Source organism: Mus musculus, chromosome 2, assembly GCF_000001635.26.
Source record: "Mus musculus strain C57BL/6J chromosome 2, GRCm38.p6 C57BL/6J".
NCBI classification, from domain to species: domain Eukaryota; kingdom Metazoa; phylum Chordata; class Mammalia; order Rodentia; family Muridae; genus Mus; species Mus musculus.
The window spans coordinates 55,410,138-55,430,406 of record NC_000068.7 but is presented as its reverse complement, the minus strand read 5'-3'; the positions used below and the strand labels follow the sequence as shown (position 1 = coordinate 55,430,406).

At 36.8% G+C, this 20,269-nt stretch overlaps 1 protein-coding gene across 12 annotated transcripts in view; it reads right to left on the bottom strand.

Annotated features, from left to right (window-relative positions):
* Positions 1-18,609, bottom strand: part of Kcnj3 (potassium inwardly-rectifying channel, subfamily J, member 3) — a 186,348-nt gene extending 167,739 nt beyond the window's left edge. For 2 of the 12 annotated variants that reach the window (XM_030247725.1, XM_030247736.1), the window contains exons 1-9: positions 18,516-18,609; positions 17,354-17,380; positions 15,276-15,366; positions 9,000-9,351; positions 7,977-8,179; positions 7,386-7,566; positions 3,256-3,411; positions 2,468-2,532; positions 1,827-1,958 (exon numbers count right to left, since the gene is read on the bottom strand). Coding sequence is in view for 1 of the 12 variants with exons in the window: in XM_030247752.1 (XP_030103612.1) it covers positions 3,256-3,261 (6 nt within the window). In the remaining 11 variants the exon portion in view is untranslated. Of the gene's footprint in view, positions 1-1,826; positions 1,959-2,467; positions 2,533-3,255; positions 3,450-7,385; positions 7,645-7,976; positions 8,180-8,999; positions 9,352-15,275; positions 15,367-17,353; positions 17,381-18,515 lie in introns of those variants that run through there. The other 10 variants (XM_030247723.1, XM_030247730.1, XM_030247729.1 and 7 more) reach the window with 10 other exon arrangements.
* Between the last annotated feature and the right edge of the window lie 1,660 nt (positions 18,610-20,269).

Here is a 20,269-nt window from a genome sequence, read left to right as displayed (position 1 = left end):
GATCATCTCTTCATAGAGCCTAAATTATTAAACCCTCACTGGCTTGCCTAGATGTCTAGAAGGATTATCTAAATTTGGATAATGGAGATTGTAAAGTCAACAGTTCATGTACTTATCTAGTCCACAGGCTGAGGTGCTAGACTGAAGGAGGAGGAGGAAGTTGAGGAGAAGAAGAAGCAGCAGCAGAAGAAAAAGAAAAGAATGCATAATGTTCTAAGGTTTCTAAATACATATGCAAACTAACCCGCCACATCATGCTCCTACTATGATGTCCCTATGTGGTCCACATTACCCTAGACTATGAGCTGAAATAAACCCGTCCTTACTAAAATTGCTTTTGTCAGGAAACTTACTTCAGCATCAAGGCAAGAAACAGCCTTCACTCCCAGTTAGGAATCCCATATGAAGACTAAGCTACTAAGGCATAACATATAATTCAGAGGACCTAACTCAGACCCTTCTTGATCTTTGTAAGCTTCCATGAGTTCTGGTCAGCTGATTCTATAGTAAAGCAAAAGATAATCATGATACAATCCTCAGACCAGGAGGCTAAGTAACAAGGATGGCTTAAGGCTGGGACACAAGGATCTCCCTGGGAAGAAAAAATAGAATAGATTTTGCTAGTGGACTGGAGCAGGTGATGTTGGGAACAGAAGAGCTCAGGTGGGGGGAGGAGAAAATACTGGGAGAAACAACTGGCATTGGGGGCATTTCAGAGGCAAGGCAGAAACCTAGTCCAACAGAAACTCCATGGAATCTACTAGAGTAACCTTAGGAATGTATCCTAGTAATGGGGGACACTTAGCCTGAAAGAGCTCTTCTGTAACCAGGCAAGGCCTCAAGTGGAGGGATTGGGACACCAATACATCTACAAAACCTTTTATCTACAGTTTGTCTTGCCTGTAGAATGGTTTGAATCCAGAGCAATCATCAGCAGAGAGACTTTATGCAGCAACTGCTATCAGGAGCAGACGCAGAGTCCCGCAATCTCCAACAATAGGTGGAGCCCAGGGAGTGTTGCAGATGAGAAGAGGAAGAACCAGCAGAACCAGAAGGGTCACCACAAGAAACTTCATTTGCAATGTGAGGTTTTGAAAAGATTGAAACTTAATGGGACTATGATACTGATAGAGGCAGAGTCAATGGGAGTTGATAGGATTCGCTAAACTAATCAGGTAGAATGCTTATTAAACACATTATTTAAAAGAAGGAGTGACCAGATTATCTAGAACTAACTGTCAGTGTTATTACCTGTCTTTTGGCATGCGACATCCTTTATAACCAGGGGAAATTGTCAGCCACAGTTATATTACAAAATAGAATCCTGTTAAGTCTCCAGAACTGTGAATTAAGAAAATGTATTTTCTTTATAAAGTTTTGTAGCCTGGAACATGTAGGAATAACGATGAAGAAGTACTACTAAACCCATAAAAGGCACGGAAGATGACCATAATTTAGCAGAAAACTAAGCCATGATGTAAATCAGATACATGTTTACCAAGAAAAATAGGAGCTCTGGAATAAAAGTAACTTACCCTGGTCAGAGAAAGCCTGGACCTTAAACCCAACTAAGCTGCTAATAACTGGCATCCACCAGCGGAAGAGCTGCTTCTGAGAGGACCTGCATGGTTCAAGAGATTGGGAAGAGTGTGACAGCTGTTTCTTCCAGCTAAAGGGGAAACTCCCTGACTGGAAGAGCTAGTAGAATCTGTCCTTGGCTGTTTCTTCAGAAGTCTACTTAGAGATACCTAGAAGTACTTCCATAATTTTACAAAGTCATATTGAATGTACACATTGCAACCTTGGCCTCATTTTGGTGCAGTTACCTCAGACCCTGTGACGGACCATGGGAGTCCCAGGGCTATTTCGGGTCTCAGCTTTGATAGATGTGGCTAGAAAGTAGAAATTCCCCATTGCTGATGCTTTAGCATCTTCCAGTACTAAAGGCTGCTCGAAAACTGCATGGGGGAGACAGAGAGGGAGAACAATGGATCAGTGTGACAGCAGTACACAGCTAGGGACAGAGGAGAACTCGGGAAGTTAGGAAAGATACTGGGAGACAAGGTATGAAGAATGGCAGCCAAAGGTTTTATGGCAGGTAATCTAAGTGAGAAAGGGAAGGAGCGTGGAGAATACAATTTTCTGAAATAGAATAATCAAATAAGCATGTTTACCGCTACTAGCTATGCATTAGCATTACCTTTGGACTTCACTCCAGATCATTTATATCAAGCACTGCAGGAGTGTAACCCTGGCGGGCTTCAGTATTTTTCAAAAGCCTCTCTGTTGGTACTGACAGCATAGCTGGGAATGTGAAGCTGCTGCTTACAAAGTGCACCCCATTAGCAAGAGGCTTCCTAGGAAATGTCACCTACAAGATCCCCATCCATCTTTTCCCCTGTCCTGACAGCCCTCATCTGTAGTGCCAAACTGAGTGTGGATTGGTGACTCCTTTTTCACCACTCACCAGAGTTCACCATTGCTGCACATAAATGTCTGGTTACAGGAGGTCCTTTCCTTCAGTGAGAGCACCTAAGCAAAGCATAATACGTTTTGCACTGAGGGCAAGTTAAACCAATCCTACCACACAGTCATAAATAAAACATGAATAGGGGAATCCAGAGCTACTGGTTGTAAAACCCATAAATGTTTCAAGTTACTCATTAATAATGTTCCTGCTTTCTGCGGAGGAGTATGTAAAAGTTCTGCTTTCATAATTCTTTCTTCTACTAGGTATCACCTTTTCCAGAATCAAGGAAAAAAGGGGAAAAAAAAGCAGAGGAAAAGGGAAGGAAAGAAACACATACATTTACATCGTTGCAATGACAATTTACAAACCAGTCGAGAACTTTATCAGTATGCAGCCAGAAGGACCATGCATGTTGGTCAGTTTTGTTTTCTATGTTTTTCTTGCTGTTCTTTTTATGATTTATTTTATATATAATATATTATAAACACAGTACACACATAATGTATTATAGACACATTATGTAATATATATTATAGACATATTATATATAAACATATATGTTCATCTGCACTATGATTATTTGGACACAATGGAATAAGGAGTAACTGCAGTAATGAAAACAATTACTAGAAACCAGAATATCATTTTATTTTACTTGCTCTTATGCATAATTTCACCTTAATTTTCTCCAGGAAGTTCTATAATAGTCATCAGTTGGTTATTCACTTAGAGAAAGAAACCAGTTTCAAGGTTAGTACACTGAATGACAATATAGACCTGCTTACCTTCATGATTACCCAGCAGCCCACCAAATCGTAGTCTGGATCCTCCAGGAAACCACAGAAGTGGCCACTGATATTCTTTTATAAACTAAGTGGAAATAAAGTAAGACTTTCCACTTCTTTTCATGCAGTCATTTTTCCAACTTAAGCAACACAAATCTGAAACGGAGTAAGTACCAATTTCGGATCAAACTGGTCTGAAAACAAAAGTTATAAACAGTTTGCTTACAGAATAATTGTATATATGCTACCTATATGCTGTGACAACATAGTTAAAATCATAGCTCTAGAAACATCTGCAGGCAGCAGTTATAACTAACTTAATTGCTAAAGCTAATCTTGTTCCTTCTCTCAATTTTTACTGATCATCTGTTCTCCAAACTGAGCTAAGATGACTTATTAAATAAATACATTCATTAAAACTGTGAGTTGTAGAGGTGGAGAGATGGCTCAGCAGTTAAAAACATTAAGGGCACTGGTTGCTCTTCCAGTGGCCCTGAGTTCAATTTTCAGCAACTACATCGTAGCTCATAACTATCTACAATATGATCTGATGCCCTCTTCTGCCATGCAGGTGTGCATGTAGATAGAGCACTCATACTTAAAATTAAAAAAACAAAAACAAAAAAAAAACTGTGAATTGTGTATTATACTCATTGGTATCAGTAAGATGTTCCACAATACTTAGATGTCAGCATTGTTTCAGTGATGTATCAAGCTTTAAATAAGAAAAGGGAATAAAATTTAATGAAGCTATCAACTATTGAATTAACTTTTATGTTAATTATATTAACATTACTATATCTGTAGAAAATATTTTTTCCTGCATGATTATCTTAGTAAAAGCAAAGCAGTGTGTAACCATCAGAAGGAAGATCACGAAGGTCAATGCCCAGTTCCAGCCATCAATCAAGTGCATATTCAATTTTGCATTCTGTGAGGCTGGAGTTGCTGCTGATGCAATGTCCTCACATATTCAGTCAATGTCAGAATACAAACACCACCAAATAAACCCTTGTGTCAAAATGTCATCGAGTGATTAGTTCTGCTTCTTGACACAGAAATGAATGACAAGATGGCTTCTATGGCTGCAAAAGGTCTCATATCAATTGTTGCAGGTAACATAGATGAAGGACAAGATAGTCTCCTCAGAATATACTTCAACTGTCCCAATTGATTAACATGTTAGCACTGGCCAAAACAGCAAGCACTGCTGTGCTTACCCAGGAAAAATATTTTGCTTAGACCATTTTATGTAAAACACTTAAGAAATAACATGCACCACTGGATTCCCTCTGTCAAGAATAAATTCTGTATCTACAACTAAAAAGGAAGTGTCACTCTTTTCTATTTTTTAATTGTTCATTATTACACAGTGCCATTTTTAGGATTGAGTATGTTTGTGTGTGTGTGTGTGTGTGTGTGTGTGTGTGTGTGTGTATACATACTTGCATATGTATGTTTGTGCCAGTGATATGCAAATATGTATACATGCTTTTTGAAGGCATTTGTATATGTACGTAGCCATAGCAACATGCATATGAACATAATTGTACACACACACACACACACACACACACATGTATATACACACATACACACATCTGTTTTTTGCTTTCCTTTTTGTTTGTTTTTTTGTTTTGTTTGTTTGTTTGTTTTTGAGATCGGATTTCTCTGTGTAGCCCTGGATGTTCTGGAACTCAGTCAGTAGATCAGGCTGACCTCATACTCAAAGATCTACCTGCCTTTGTCTCCTGACTGCTGACATGACAGAGTGTACCATTACAGCCCAGGTGATATATAGAATCTGACATAGACCTATCACTATGCTAAGAGATAGAGTAGAAAACCTTATACTTCCTGGCTTTGGGGATTCTGCAAGTTAGTAATCTCTCCATGCTGTTATATATTTTCACTATTAAAATAAGATAGAAATATCATCTATTTCTGAGAGGTATTTGAAGGAAGAGTATAGAACATCTAAATACAACATTAACCCTAAGATCAGGCATGAAATAGTTTCAAGGTCGGTTTTTAAATAGTCAAGACATTTTGTATACTTAAAATTATAATCTCTACATAAAATCTCTAGTTTAATAATGAGGCTATAAAGGATTTTAAAACTAAAAATATTAATTCATTAAATATTAAATCATTTAAATCATAACTAAATTGTAATGTTGTAGGTTTGTAAGCTTTAGCTTCTTTTCTGTTGTGAGATCTCAACACAGAGGGAATCAGAATGTGCCTTGTTTTGCTCCAGATGCTCGTCCACCGCAGTCTCCTACTGTTGTCTGCATCTGACATTACCTCACACTGTCAATCACTGGTCTTTTTAATGGAAAGTTTGCACTCCTGTTCATACCTTTGGCCCCAGATGAGAAAAACCCACTCATCTCCTTGCCCAAGCTCCCAAGAAACCTATTCTTTTGCATCTGAAAAGCATTTAATTCTTATTAATCAAACAAAAGAGATCTTCATCCATGCATTAAAAAACAACAACTGCAACAACCCCCCCCCCAAAAAAAAACAGAATTACATGAAAGAGCAAAACAAAATAATGATTTCTCCTAAAGACTTTCTTGTATTGAAATAGTGAGACGTTTACCCAGCAAAATCTGCCCCAGGAATTGAATCTGACAGATACTGAAACATGGGAAGTCAGGGAGTGGACTCTCAGAGGAAGACCTGAAAACTGCTTGTTATTTCGCCCAGGAAAAGAAGAGAGCTGGAGACTGCACCATCACTACACGAAGATGGACAGCCATTCCCTGGGAAACGGCTCCTCCCAGAAGAGTCCTCACACAGTGTTCCTCAGTCTTAAGATGACTTCTGGGGTCAGTGAAATGCCTGGGCTGCACAGTGACTTTGACAGAAGACAGAACACAGCAGGAGGATCAGGATATCAAGGCTATGAGGCACTAGAGGAAATATCTCCTACAGCTTCTAACCTCTTATAATTTTGGAATGATATGGCTATAAAGTCCAAATCTGTTAGGATATCTCTAAGGAAAAGCAAGGTTCCCACATGACTTTTTCCTTATAATTCTGATTTAAGATATTTTAGATCATTAAAAATCTATATTCCTCCTTAAGTCAAAGTGACTGTCACTATCCCAAGTCAGTGTTTGAAACTCACCTTTCACTGTGCTTCTGTGGATTATGCAGAGCAAAGACTATTTAGAGATTCAGAGATGAGGATGGGCACAGATGTTTTAAGAGCTGTGTAAAGAACAATCTTAACAGTTCTCAGAGAGAATTTCAAATAATGACATCAGAATCTAAACCCACCTAACAGGATAGTGCAAATTTAAACAGATGGTTTTTAAAAGACAAAATAACTATATTATAAAATAACAAAACAAAACAAAACAAAACTGTTATTGATATTTCAATCCTGCATGCCTTTCAGACTCTATGAAAAACTGTAACTTTGTGTTATTTGCTTTAAGTCCTAAATAAAAGCAAAGTCATAACAAGTGTGCATGTGGACACACACACACACGCAGCCACATGCACATGCAGACAAGAGAACACAGGAATATACATGCATACACATTCATGCACATGCATGCACTAATTCAGGATCTGTGAGAAATATGTCATACACAAACTCTAGAGCAAGAGAAGTTCATTTTCAAGGAAAAAGATACTCAACAATAATAAATTGGGTTTTGCAACTATTATGACGAGGATGGAGCTATGTACTAGAAAGTATGTTCTTTAAATCTGCCTGTTACTCCTGATCAATTTGCACAAAGATTGGCAGCACTAATTCCAAAGTTGCTGCTAGTAATGACCAGTGACAAATAGCTCTGGGCTTTATGCTCCATCTAGAAGAGGGCTGGGAAAAAAATTAAATTACTGAAATTCTTCAATGAAAGAAAGCTTCTGAGAATAGAAAAACTAAGAGATGCAGGTCTACTACCATTGAAGCCAGGATGGAAAACAAAGTCCCATCAACTAAGACCCACCAAGGTATAATCAGGGCCTTCTATTCTAGACTAAAGAGATGGCAGTGTTGCTTAATATCAATACACACACACACACACACACACACAGAGAGAGAGAGAGAGAGAGAGAGAGAGAGAGAGAGAGAGAGAGAGAGAGAGAGTCTTACCACATTTCTGTACCTTAGTGCCATAAATTTATAGTTGTAAGTATCCACTGAGAAAGCAATATGGACCGAAGGAACTAAATATTTATAAGGTAAAGCCCTGTTCTGCTCAGTTCAACCTTCGAATATGCATACACTCAGCCAGTGCAGCCAGGAACAAGACAGTTTCTGGTAGAAATCTTCAGGGTGCAGCTTCTCTGTCCAAGAATACCATAACAAAAGGAAAGCTGAAGACATACCAAAGTCTGAGGGACAAACTCCATCTGCTATAGTTTCTAGAATTTAATAGATGAAACAGAAGGAAAAGGTAGCATTGTGTTGAAAAGCAATTTTCTCAGAGATAAAGCATTGCATCATGGTGGGAAGCTACTTAAGTCTCAAGATGCTCTACAGAGAGGTGAAACATCCTGTTCTGCAGGAAGATTTTTAAGACTCGGGAAGTAATGAACTCTAAATCTTCAGGAAATCACTGAAATTGACACGATGCACTTGCTAAATTTCTTCCCAAGGATAGATAAGCAGTAAGGACTGCTGAGATACACTCTAAGACCATCTGGCCTGCCTAGAAGAAGCAGAGATAAGCTAGAATGAACTGAGACCAACTTACCTGCCAGGAAGACACCACAACCTGTTGAGCTGCCTGACATTGTGTATACACTCAAAGTTCCAGCTTCATAAGCCATCATCTATACTAGGTGCATTTCAGTGGCAGAGATGTCTTTGAATCTCTTCTTCTCCAACAAGCAGGACATACCCATACTTCTTTAAGTGGTCCAAATAAAATCCAAAACTAAAAGGCCACCTCTGAAACTGCATATGCACAGACAATAAAAATGGGCTCAATATGTTGTATCTATATATCTACCATATATGTTCATGGATTATGCATAATAATAATTTGTATGCTATATATACCACACACACACACATATATATATGGATATGCTATATATATATCATACACACACATATATATGGATAGAGAGAGAGGGGTTCATATGTGTGTATGTGCAAAATCAAAGAAAAAGAAGCTATCAGTTTTAGAATGGAGAGTACATGGTTGAGAGGAGAATATGGGAAGGGATAGAGGGGACAAATGTTCAAAATGATATTATGAGATTTTTAATTTAAAATGTGCAGAAAGTTTAAAAGTATTTTAGTAGAAAACCATACTAACAAACTCGATTCACTAAACTGAACTTTGTTTATCTTCTTAAGATAATCTGTTTGTTGCTTAAATTGGGTGATTAGAACCTTTTATGTGATGACACATTTGTTTTTGTCTCCCCAGTAGTGTCCCACAACACATAATGAGGGACAATGCTAGCTTTGTCTTAAGGTATGTTCATTTGCCTTCGGATCAAGCGTGGCACAGATTTAACAGAACTGAGTTGCTTGAAGGCTACGGGATCATAAAATTCTTAAGTGGCTTCTTCAAAGAGAAGATGGAATACTTCAGAACAGCTAGTAGCAAATCTTAGTCACCCAGGGATGAGCAATTCTACCATATGCTGCTCTTCACACAAAATGTCTCTTATCCCAGCACTAATGGTCTAATATAATACACAAAACTTACAATTGTTTGGTATGGGAAAGAGTCAGAATGATTCTAATTTAAAAAGTCAAGTACCTGTTTCATTAATATTTCTTTTCTTGTTTTTTTGTTTTTTTTTGGTTTTTTTTGTTTTTTTTTTTTGGTTTTTTTTTTTTTTTTTTGTGAAAGTGGCTGTAGATTGTGGGCCTTAGTCCCACTCTAAAAAAGCAGGGAGCTTTAGAGAAGTTCTTTTGAATAAGCTTGATTTCAAAATCATGGAATGCTCAAAGGATGATTAATTTCTGTTTCAGTATGGGTAGTGGGTATCATGTGTAGAGCACACAGTGCCATCTCAGTGCAGTTCCAGAATTAGTTGCTCAGAAATGGTCCAGGGAAACTGGTAAGTTGGCAGAAGATAAAGATTCTTGCTCTGTGGGACATCGCCATCCTTAAGGAGAATGAAAAAGAAAAAAGAAAAGAATGAAACAAGATCAAGACTGTATTATGTGACCAGACCCCAAATTGCCCTAATAAGTAAACACCAGAAGATTCCTACAGAATATGTGATGGGTGGAGTAATTTACATCATGAAACCCTAAATAAATATTGGGATGGAGGGCCAAGGAAAAGAAAGTTGGCTGTATAGGGTAGGTTGTATCATTACTCTTTCATGTTCCAAAATTGGTCACATTTCTCCTTTGCTTATTGCATTCTCTATCGTTCCCCTCTGTAATATTTCAGACATTTGCATACAGTGCTCATATTCAGTAGGACTTGCTCCAGCCTGGGTGCCTTTCAAGTATATGTATGTCCAGGCAATTGATACTTTGTTATAGAAAAAAGATGAGAAGTCACCATATGAGCTTAGTACTCTTCAGAAAGTTATTCTGTGCTAGAGTCACTGAGAGCTAATAATCTTTTCCAGCACGGCAAAACCAGGTTGGAGAAGAAGGTGGATTTATGTGGCTGATAGGTGGGCAATGGGATCCAGAGGATCTGGCTTCCTGAGAGGACAGGTTGCTGTCCTCTGCCCTGACCCAAGGTTGAGGAAGTTAGATTTCTTGTCTGGGAGAAATATTCATCTTTGTCATAAGAAATATAATGTCAGAGAGCCTCCCAGGTAACCTTCAAAATTGACCTTCAGATCGCAGTCAGACCCTCTGATTGAGGGACCTTGATCTCCTTCGGCAGCTTTAAGTGGCCTGGCTCTTGGCAAAATTCAGAGCCCATGTCTCACTCTCTTATATTCATGAACTAAAAAGATTAAAAGGATTTAAACCCCAATGGAATTAACCTTTCTAATAGCTTTCCCACTCTGAAGATGTTTTGAGTGTACTTTGGAGTACTCTTAAAATTTCCCTGCCTGTGTCTTGCAATCAAAGTTGGATTCTTATGTCAACCTGAAGTTGTCCTTCTGTTACTGGACTTAGGGTTAGCAGCTTGTGTCCCAACAAGCCAGGTTTGGCTACATGTTCTCAATAAGCCAATTAAAGGAGGGGAGGCAAAATAATAATACAAAGCAGAAAAATACTTATTTGTTTGGGAAGAGAGAAAAGAGATACAGCCCTATACACACTACATTGGGTTTTTGGAAAACATTGACAAGAGGTTAGGGTTTAAATAGATAACTATAAGAAGAGATAAACATAACCAAGCAGTCTGGCAAGCTGTGGTCTTGTGCCCACATCTGTTTTTGGCTTCATGTCTGTCCTCCAAAGCTAGATTCTGCCACAAGGCTGTGTAAGCATTATAAATAATTTTCTAGGGGACAAAGTTTCTCCTCTGGATACTCCATGGCTTCATCTATTTAGCCTCTCAAAAGGAGATATATGGGAAAATTTGTATTTCTTTCAATTCATACTGATAGTCAAAAGAGGAACACAAGTGTTTCTTTAGAATAAATTCATTTCTGTGCAACCAAGGGGGTTACCTTTCAGCTTTCTGCTTTTGAGAGCTCATCTCTTTCCTGACATCTTGGCTTTGCTACCAGAATCATAATAGAGTCACTTATGAATTGTTTATCAGCCTCCTCACCAGTATAGCATGTTTCCTATGACAGCCTTTAGCTTTGATTTACATGGTCCTCTATTCAGGAATGGTGGTCCCCTTTCTTCACACTTCCCCATTGTGATTCAGGTGCTTGTTTCATAATGCCAAAAGCTTCAGTGGACACAGGTCAAGAGTGCCTTGTTCTCACCCCACTAAAGCAGTTGTAAGGAAGATATTTAGAAATCTGTCAACTTCCTACAAAGTCACTCACAATATAGGATTTTAATATTAAAGAAATATTTCATATGTTCAGGCAGCAATGCCCAATCAAGCCGTGTTACAAGAATCATTAAGTATTCGCCTTTTCTATTAGATTGTTATACTTTAGTTTAGTACAAGGAATTTATCTTTTTAAATTTTAATATTTTTATGTATTTGCTATTTTTGTTTTTCCATTTTGTAAGACTTGGATGTAATATTTTTTACTCCTGCCCCCATCTTGTAAAACTTTTATGAAAATGTTAAAGTTGTATTTATACAAAAGCTCTGATGCATTCTTAGAAATAAAGTGATTTATTGACAAACCTGTTCAAGCTTTTGTTCATTTTCATTGTGCTGATAATGGAACACTCACACACACACACAACCTGGGAATATTAGTCACCTTGTAATTGATCAATGTTTTAGTCAAAGTTTTATTGCTGTGAAGAGACACCACAACATGGTAATGCTTATAAAGGAGAATATTTAACTGGAGCTGGCTCACAGTTCCAGAAGATTAGTCCATCATCATCATGATAGGAAGCATGGCAGCACAGAGGTAGGCACAAGGCTGAAGAGGTAGCTGAGGGCTCTACATTCAGACCAGCAGACAGCAGGAAGAAAATTAAACAGTGGGCATGGCTTGTGTATTTGAAAACCCAAAGTTCATCCCCAGTGACACACTTCCTCAAGCAATGCCACACCTCCTAATCCCTGTCAAGTAGTCCTACTTTGCACTAGCCAAGCTTTTAAATATAGGAGCCTACTAGGTTATTCCTATTCAAATGACCATAATCACATTATGTATGCATCATAAGATATGACAGTAGATATTAATGTCATATGCTGATCTTTATTCCAATCAATGGATGTTGACAGCAGTATAAAAAAATTGAGGAACCCAAAAACATCATAACACAAATGAGTGCAATTTAGCATCTGATTTTTTTTTCAGTTTTTAGATTAATTTCATATAAGATAGGATTCCCATTCTTCAGCCCAAACTGCCTGCATATCCAGAGCAATCCTCCTGCCTTAGCCTACAGAGTAATACGATTATAGACCTGAGCCACTGTGGTCGTTATTCTGAGCATTTTAAGGTGAAGGAATTTCAGAAAAACTTAAAACCATGTTTTACTAACATGCTTACAAACCCCTTACCCTTTCAGGCTCCCAAGGCTGAACACTTAGAATTTCTGTGGTCTGAAGCAGGTCCTAGAACATTCCTCTGTCCAGAAGAAAATCAAGTAGGAAAGGCCTGTAACTAGGAAAGGCCTGTACTCCTCCCTTCCCTCATGCTCAGCAGTACTCATGTGACAAGAGTTCTGCTCCAGAGCAGGAGAAAAATGGCAGAGAAGCATAAAGGAATCTAAACTAAGAGGTCTCACTGTGCTCGCCCAGGTTATCATTCTCTCATAGCACCACCCTCTCATTGCCTTTCATCAGAATACCATGCAAGTTTGTTTTCCTCAGCTTAAGGGCTTCCTCTCTGAAGACTCCTATGTAGTGAAAAACAGTTGTTAAATAAATTTCTATGCTTGATTTCTGATAAACTTCTTTTTTTAATTTTATTTTCAGTCCCAGCCAGAGAATCTAAAGAGCCTAGGAAATGTTTCTCCCCTAAAAAATGAAGGACAATGTGTACAGAATTGAGCTATAGGATATGAAATATATACATAAATATCTATAATATAAAATTATAATATAATACATAATATATGACATATGATGTACAATGTATGATATGATGTATGATGCATTATATTTGATATATGATAATATGGTATATGACATAATAATATGATATATGATTAAATATGATATATGATGTAGGATGACATGTGATATGTTATTGGTATATGATATGTGATATATCATATATCATATATAAATGATATTGAAGTATGTAAGTTAAAGAGAAATCAACTGAATGGGATCTATCACCCCCAGAAATCTATTTAATAACTTAATAATATATAGATAAATTATAGGCCAGTGAGAAAGGAATGAGTTATTAATAACATATTTCATTACTATTAGTGTTGAGTAATGCCTCAACCTTAGGCATCCAAGGCAAATAAATGCTGATGCAAAGGCTTATGGGATAGGTTTTACCATGGTAAATGCAAGCAACAATAGTAAGGAAAAGGGTAAGGGAAAGTCATGGGAGAGCGAAAATGTGCATTTCATGTTTTCCTCCATATAAGGAGAAGTTATATGAAGCTGTCTTTGATACTTTGTGAGTTCTTCCTTCATCCACCCTTCTCCACCCTCTTTCTTCCACTCTTTCAACCCCCTAACACTAGATAAGAGAGAAAACTGGATAGTGAGGACAGGAAAGAGATTCCCCTACTAAATCCAGGGGTCAGAAAGGGGGCAACATTATCATTAGACTACTTCCTGCTGATTAGGGGCATTGAGTTCCTTGAGTCAAATTTGATCTTCCCTATCAGGATATCTAATTTCTTCTATTGTTGTTTATTCATTGTGCATGACCACTTAGCAAACCATAACCAACAACTGTTGTGGTTTGGTCTGCTGCTATGTATTACAATGTTAAACACTGGCCCTGATTGCCTCAGGGATGAGAGAATCCTCAAGTACATCAAATAATGCAATGTGACCTTGCTCCTTAGCTTAAAGCTATTGGTTGAATAAAGATACAGACAGTCTATAGTTAGGCAGAATAGATGTTGGTGCGGTTTGGGGACCTTGAGCTTGGGGTCTGAAGAAAGCCATGAGGGAGGAAAAAGAAAAGGTGGAGAGAGAAGATGCCATCAAGTAGGCGAATCATAAAAACATGACCATGAGAACTGGTCAGTTGGAATAAGAGCAGCCCAGGCAGACATGTCGAGCCATATCTCAGCGTTATGGGCAGGGAAGTAGACATAATAACATAGAGCACAGACATCTGCCCAGCTTTAGAGCTGTCTAAGACTTATTATGAATATAAAGTTTTATATCTTTTATCTGGGAACTGAATGATCAAAGCAGAGTAGAAAATCTCAACTGAGATTAAATATTTACTACTCCAAACAACAAACAACAACTAACAATAAGCAACAACTCAACCCACCTCTCTGGGTCCTAGTATGTTCATACAATATGAAAAAAAAAATCCAGAACTCCAAACATCACTCAATCACAGAAACTATCTGCAGTTCTCAGAATCATTCCACACCAGAACGTGAGGCAAATCATAGCCAACTCCTGTGGACAATATGAAGCAGCCTCATATCCCATACCTGAGATTAAAATGAAAATGTATTTTTATAATGTTTCTACATTCTTTAAAAGAAATCAGAACTCCAAACTTGTCGCTATAGTTACACCCATATAATGTATCACAAGTTGAAAATACCATTTGTTGAAAATACCTTAGATTCAACTCTCTTAGCAAAAAAGAGTTCAGCAATGTTCTACTGTAGAGGATCAGTTGTTTAACCTCATGATGCCAAGACTTCAGCTCACTGCCATTACTCAAAATTGCATATTAGATAACCCAGGGAGCATCAATAGTTGAAATACAAAGTATAATCTCCACTCACCTTGCTTTCTACACCATTGTAAAGTAGAAAGTTTCAGTAGGCTACTAGAAGTTAAATTCTTTCTGGATTGTGTTTACAACAGGCCCATCTCAGAAGACTTTTTTTTTAAAGGCTATAAAGGGGAGTTTTACTTTCTGCTCTTCCAAAAGACCCACCACACTTGTATGAGACCCAGTACACATATGAGACAGCTCTCATCCTTCATCAATTCCAGCTTGAAATACTTCATTCCAGTTGGTCTTTCTAGGCCATCAGAGTATAAGCATGCATACACACACAGACACAGACACAGACACAGACACAGACACAGACACACACACACACACACACACACACACACACACACACATACACATACAATTAACTAATTATTTAATTAATAATCGATTAATAATTTAAAACTAAAAAAATTCTAAGAGTCAACAAACAGAGCCACTGCTCCCTGCACTTCATCCTCACAACACGTCATCATGGATCAGAAGTCAGAAGACATGTTGTTTGGGCCTGCTCCAGTTGCTGTTGGCTATCAGCATGCTTTGGGAAGATTGATTATGGAAGGTTCCTAAACACATACTGTTAAACAAGCAGAAATAGTGCGCTCTCCTTCGTTTTCACCAAGCCGTAGGCAGGGGTCAGAAGGTCCTTTTTGGTATTAATGATAGATCCTGAAGGTGGCACAAATAAACATATGAGAATCTGTCAAGTGAGCCTATGTGAGACCGAAAAATTCAGTGTGGATTTAGAACAGTAATTATTGCTTTAAACCCATACACCTCAGCATTTACCCCCACCCTCCAAATGTGAATGAATTGAAGATTAAATAACAAAAACAAGACTATTAAATAGGTAGTCCATTAGCAAGTTGTACATTTGCAACTGGTAATTAATTGCAATTTAACTGAAAGTAATTACATCTCTAAAGAAGCTTTAAAGCACCCCAGCACTGGAACAGACTGTAATGCCAGAAGTGAATGGTAGTCTCTGCAGTACTGAAAACCAATCTCTCTTCTCCCTTCACTGTTGCCCAGACCTTCATTATTTCCTGGTAGGCATTTATGTTTTAAACCGCTATCTCTTGGTTTTTATTGTAATGTGTACAGTACTCCAACTTGAGCTAGGTTCCTGCCTTGTTTCTATTTCTGCTTCAATCAGTGTGATCTTTAAGTGATTTTTGTTCTTGCCCTCATTCCAGGATCCAATTATCTATAGGTTGATGTCCTCTGAATCTGTCTTGTCAACTCTTATCTCTTTTGACTTTCATATCAAGATTCCTAATTCTACTTTGATGTCTGACTTTTGTCCTACAACCTTATCAAGGTTAGTTCATTCAAATCTGAAATCAATACTTCCTTCCCCAAGACAAGTTGCTTCCTCTTCTGTCTCAAAGGTGTTATCACAATTACTACACATTCTGTGTTCAAGGTTGAAACCTGAGTTGACACATTCTTTTATCCCTTTCTTCCCCAAATTCAGCTACTTGAATCCTTTGTTAGCTGTTTCTTCAAAAGTCTTTCATCTTGTGTTCCCTCATTGCCTTGCAGATACCTGAGCTCAGAAACTCAAGATTAATCTGAAATCCTGTTTTAGCTTATCATATGATTTTTATCTAACCAGGCTCTCCTCTCTCCTACCTCCTCCATATTTCTAGCAATAGATCCAATTCATTATTAATTAATCATATCTGTGCTTTTTTCAAACAAAAACCCACAGCAAGTTAGACAAAACAAAAGGCACAAAAATACATGGGGTTTATTATGCTTGCCAAGTACTCATGGATATAGGGCTAGCCATGGACCGTGGCTAATATATGCAGGCATCTTACTGCCTAAGATGGAATTACAGTATTTGAAAGCAATGCTTATATTTTTAGTGCCTCATGTCTACTTAAATGGCAAATATAATACTCCTCAATTTCTTTTGCCATATTGATCTTTCATTAAACCTGTAGATAATGGTACTGAAATTTTTAAAGTTCTACCTGGAAATTCCAACTTGTAGATTCCTTCACAGTAAGAAGAACTCTTAATTCATATTTCTATTTCACCGTATAAATGTGCTAAATAATCTATAACAGTAGAAGTCCACATTTGCCATCACCACATGAATTAATAATGGCATTAGGATCTTCAGAATTAGTATCTTATAAATGTGCCTAAGAAGTATGCTAAGTAATGTAAAATAATATGGATTGTGAGGGGAAAAGTTCTGAAGATTTTAGAAAAAGGTTGAAACCATTTTTCCCTAGAGTATCAGAATCATTAATTTTCTATTTCATACCATGACTCAGTAGAACAACAGTAAAAAGTATTAATTGAATGTCTCGATGACTGAACTAGTATTTCAAATGAGTAACATCTAAAGGAAATAGTTTTAGAAATACTTCTATAAATGAACTATATAATTTATTGTACAAAGCTATAAAGCAGACTTCCTCCCATCTGTAGCTGTAGCTTAATTATGCAGGAGAATGTGAAACATCCCAAAGATATAGTTTTCTTTTAATTAAAATTTGAGGATTATTCAAAGTGAGAGATACTTAGAGAAGGTGACTTTTGATGCCATTTTAAATAGATATGGATTATGTCATATTATATAATAATGATACATTAATAACAGAATATGTACATTCTTTTTGTTTGGGATTATACTCACAATATTAATGCATATTTTAGTTCAAGACTGAGAATCCAATGAAAAATGATGGCAGAAAGCAAGCATATTCATGTTTAGTGTGGATGCTATAAGCAAACAATTCAAGAAAATAATGAGAACATCTATATTATTAGGTTGTTCAAAAGATAGACATAAAACCACAGACAAAAGTGACTACTTGTGACCATTAAAAAAAACTTTATCTGTGACTATTAAAAGAGATAACTGAATCTATGTATTTTTATTTTTATTATGCTTAGATTTTCAATTAAGATGCAAAGTAACTGGTTTCATTATGGCATTTTCAGACTTTGTTGAATTTTTATATTTTTAATGCAATATTTTTGATCATATTACTTTTTCCTCTCCTGAGTCCTCTCAAATCTGCTTTACTTCTCTCCTCATCCAACTTCATGCTATTTGTCCTATATTTCTGAAAGAATAAAAATGGGCAAAACAAAGTGAACAGAAAACAAAATAAAATTTAGAAACAAAAATTGACAAAAATTAAAGCAAAGAAACAAACAAAATAACACAGCAAGTTAGATAAAACAAAAAAGTAAAACAAAACAAAAGGCACAAAAATACACGGGGTTTGTTATGCTTTCCAAGTACTCATGATTATAATAATTCAGATTATAAATATTATAATTAATTCAGATACTCACAATTTCACAATGGACAGACAGAAAAAGAAAGAGAGGGGAGGAGGAGGAAGAGGAGAAAGAGACAGAGAGAGAGAGAAAGAGAGAGAGAGATGATTTTAGAGTAGCCTTAAGTATAATCTATATCAAACCTCTTGCCTCCAAACTCAAGGATCTATGTGGAAGAAGATGCATAAAGATATTAATAGCTAGATGATAAAAACAATAAACTAGTGTCTTCTACACATAACAGCACTGATACATATATGAACTCATAGAGATTGCAATAGTGTGTACAAGACATGAACAAGTTCAAGCCAGATAAAATCACAGTATTGATATGTATTTTTTATATAAATTCAATGTCATTAAGTCACAGGAAAATTACTGCATATTAATCTTCAAATATAATGGTCTAATAAGCAGCTATATAAAGGAAAAAGCAAATTTTATATCTCAATTTAGATGGCACAGAAGATCAAGGTATTTCGTCAGATATCTGGGGAAAGCAAGCTTACCTTGATGTGACAGAGACTGAAGGTCTACATAGAACAAAATATTGGTCTATCCTGGACAAGGCAATGCTTCAGGACACGGGTTTGCATTTCATTTGCAGTTCTGACTCCTCCTGGTATACCAACATGCTAAATTAGGACTCCAAATGCAATTTGCTGGTCACCTATTTTAGATTTGAGGTCATCGTGTCTCCAAACTAATATGACCCAATTTTCAAAAGTAAATATCTCTATTTTTTTCATCTCTCCTTCCTCTCTCTCCACCTCATATAATTGAGGACATAGATTTAAGAACAATAATATTTGTTTCACTTTGATCCATGTTGGTGTGATAAATCACCCTGACCAAAAAGCAAATTTTGGAGCAAAGGGTTTATTGATTTTCCAGATCACAATCAATCAATGAGTGAAATCAGGGCAGGAATTCAAGGTAGAAACTGTTGACAGAAACCACAGTGGAAAATAGCTTACTCACCTGGTCTTTAGTTCATGCTGAGCTACTTTCTTATACAGCTCAGATCTCATGTTTAGAAATGGCATCACACATAGTAGGCTGATCCCTCCCACATTTATCAATACAATCTACCATGGATTTTGCCATATGTCAGTCGATCAAGACAATTCTTCAGGTGGAGTCCTCTCATCCAGGTGATTATAGGCTGTATCTAGTTAATATAAAAACCTTATAAGTACGATATTACACATAATTTATCTAAATGTAGATATAGACCTATTTATTGTGTTCCAGGGACCTTATTATCTGGGAATATTGACAAATTAGATATATTCACATTTAGTACAGATGACATTTTCCCAAGTATTTTTTAACTCATGACTGGTTGAATTTAGAAGTTCAAAACACATGGATACGAAGTATGAATAAAACATGTATATCTTTGTACCCTTAAGAATTAATAATGTTTTTAACACACTCTTTGTTCTACTTCTCCAAGTAATACTAACTAATGCACAGCAAAATTACTGCCCAAGTATACTGCTGAATATGCAGTTATTAGAACATGTTCCAAGCATGACTGTGAACTATCTATTGCTTGCTTGCCATTATCTCTGCTCCATTTATTAGTCTGTCTACTCACATCTGCATTGCCATGTGAGGCTGAAGAGACTGTTTCCTTGAAGAATCAAAAATAGTATCAATGAGTGAAATCAGTCTCTCTTGACACATCTGGAATGTGCTCAAATGTCTAGGACATTTGGTGCATGGTTTCTTGTGCCATGCCAAGATCAATAGACTTTGTATTTTCTTTTAATTTTTCAATGCCAAGGACTATGGAAAGACACCAAAAGTTCTTATGTTAAAGTGTCCTGATTAGGGATTATGTTTTATAATATGCTTCTTCTGGAAGCTGGGGAAACTTATAAAGCAGTAAGGGGGAGAAATACAGTTGTAGGGTTAGGTTTCTTTGAAAAGGAAAGTAGAGTGAAGAAAGGTTGATGGCTTGAAGATGCAATGACATATGGAACTCGCAGGGAATTGCCAATTGATTGCATAGTTACAGCCACTACAGTGAGAGTTAGAGTTGACTTTCAGCTTTCTACTAACATAGAATGGTGGCAGAAAGATGTTGTTCCTGTTTGAACAGGATAAAGTTTTCATTTGACTTTGAACATCTGTGTTTGAAAAGCAACTGGACTACATAATCTATAATGGAAAACAGATTTGTTAGTAATCACAAAACTAGAATATTCCATAATTCTCTGACTGTACTTTTAAAACTTGTCAGAAACAATAGCTA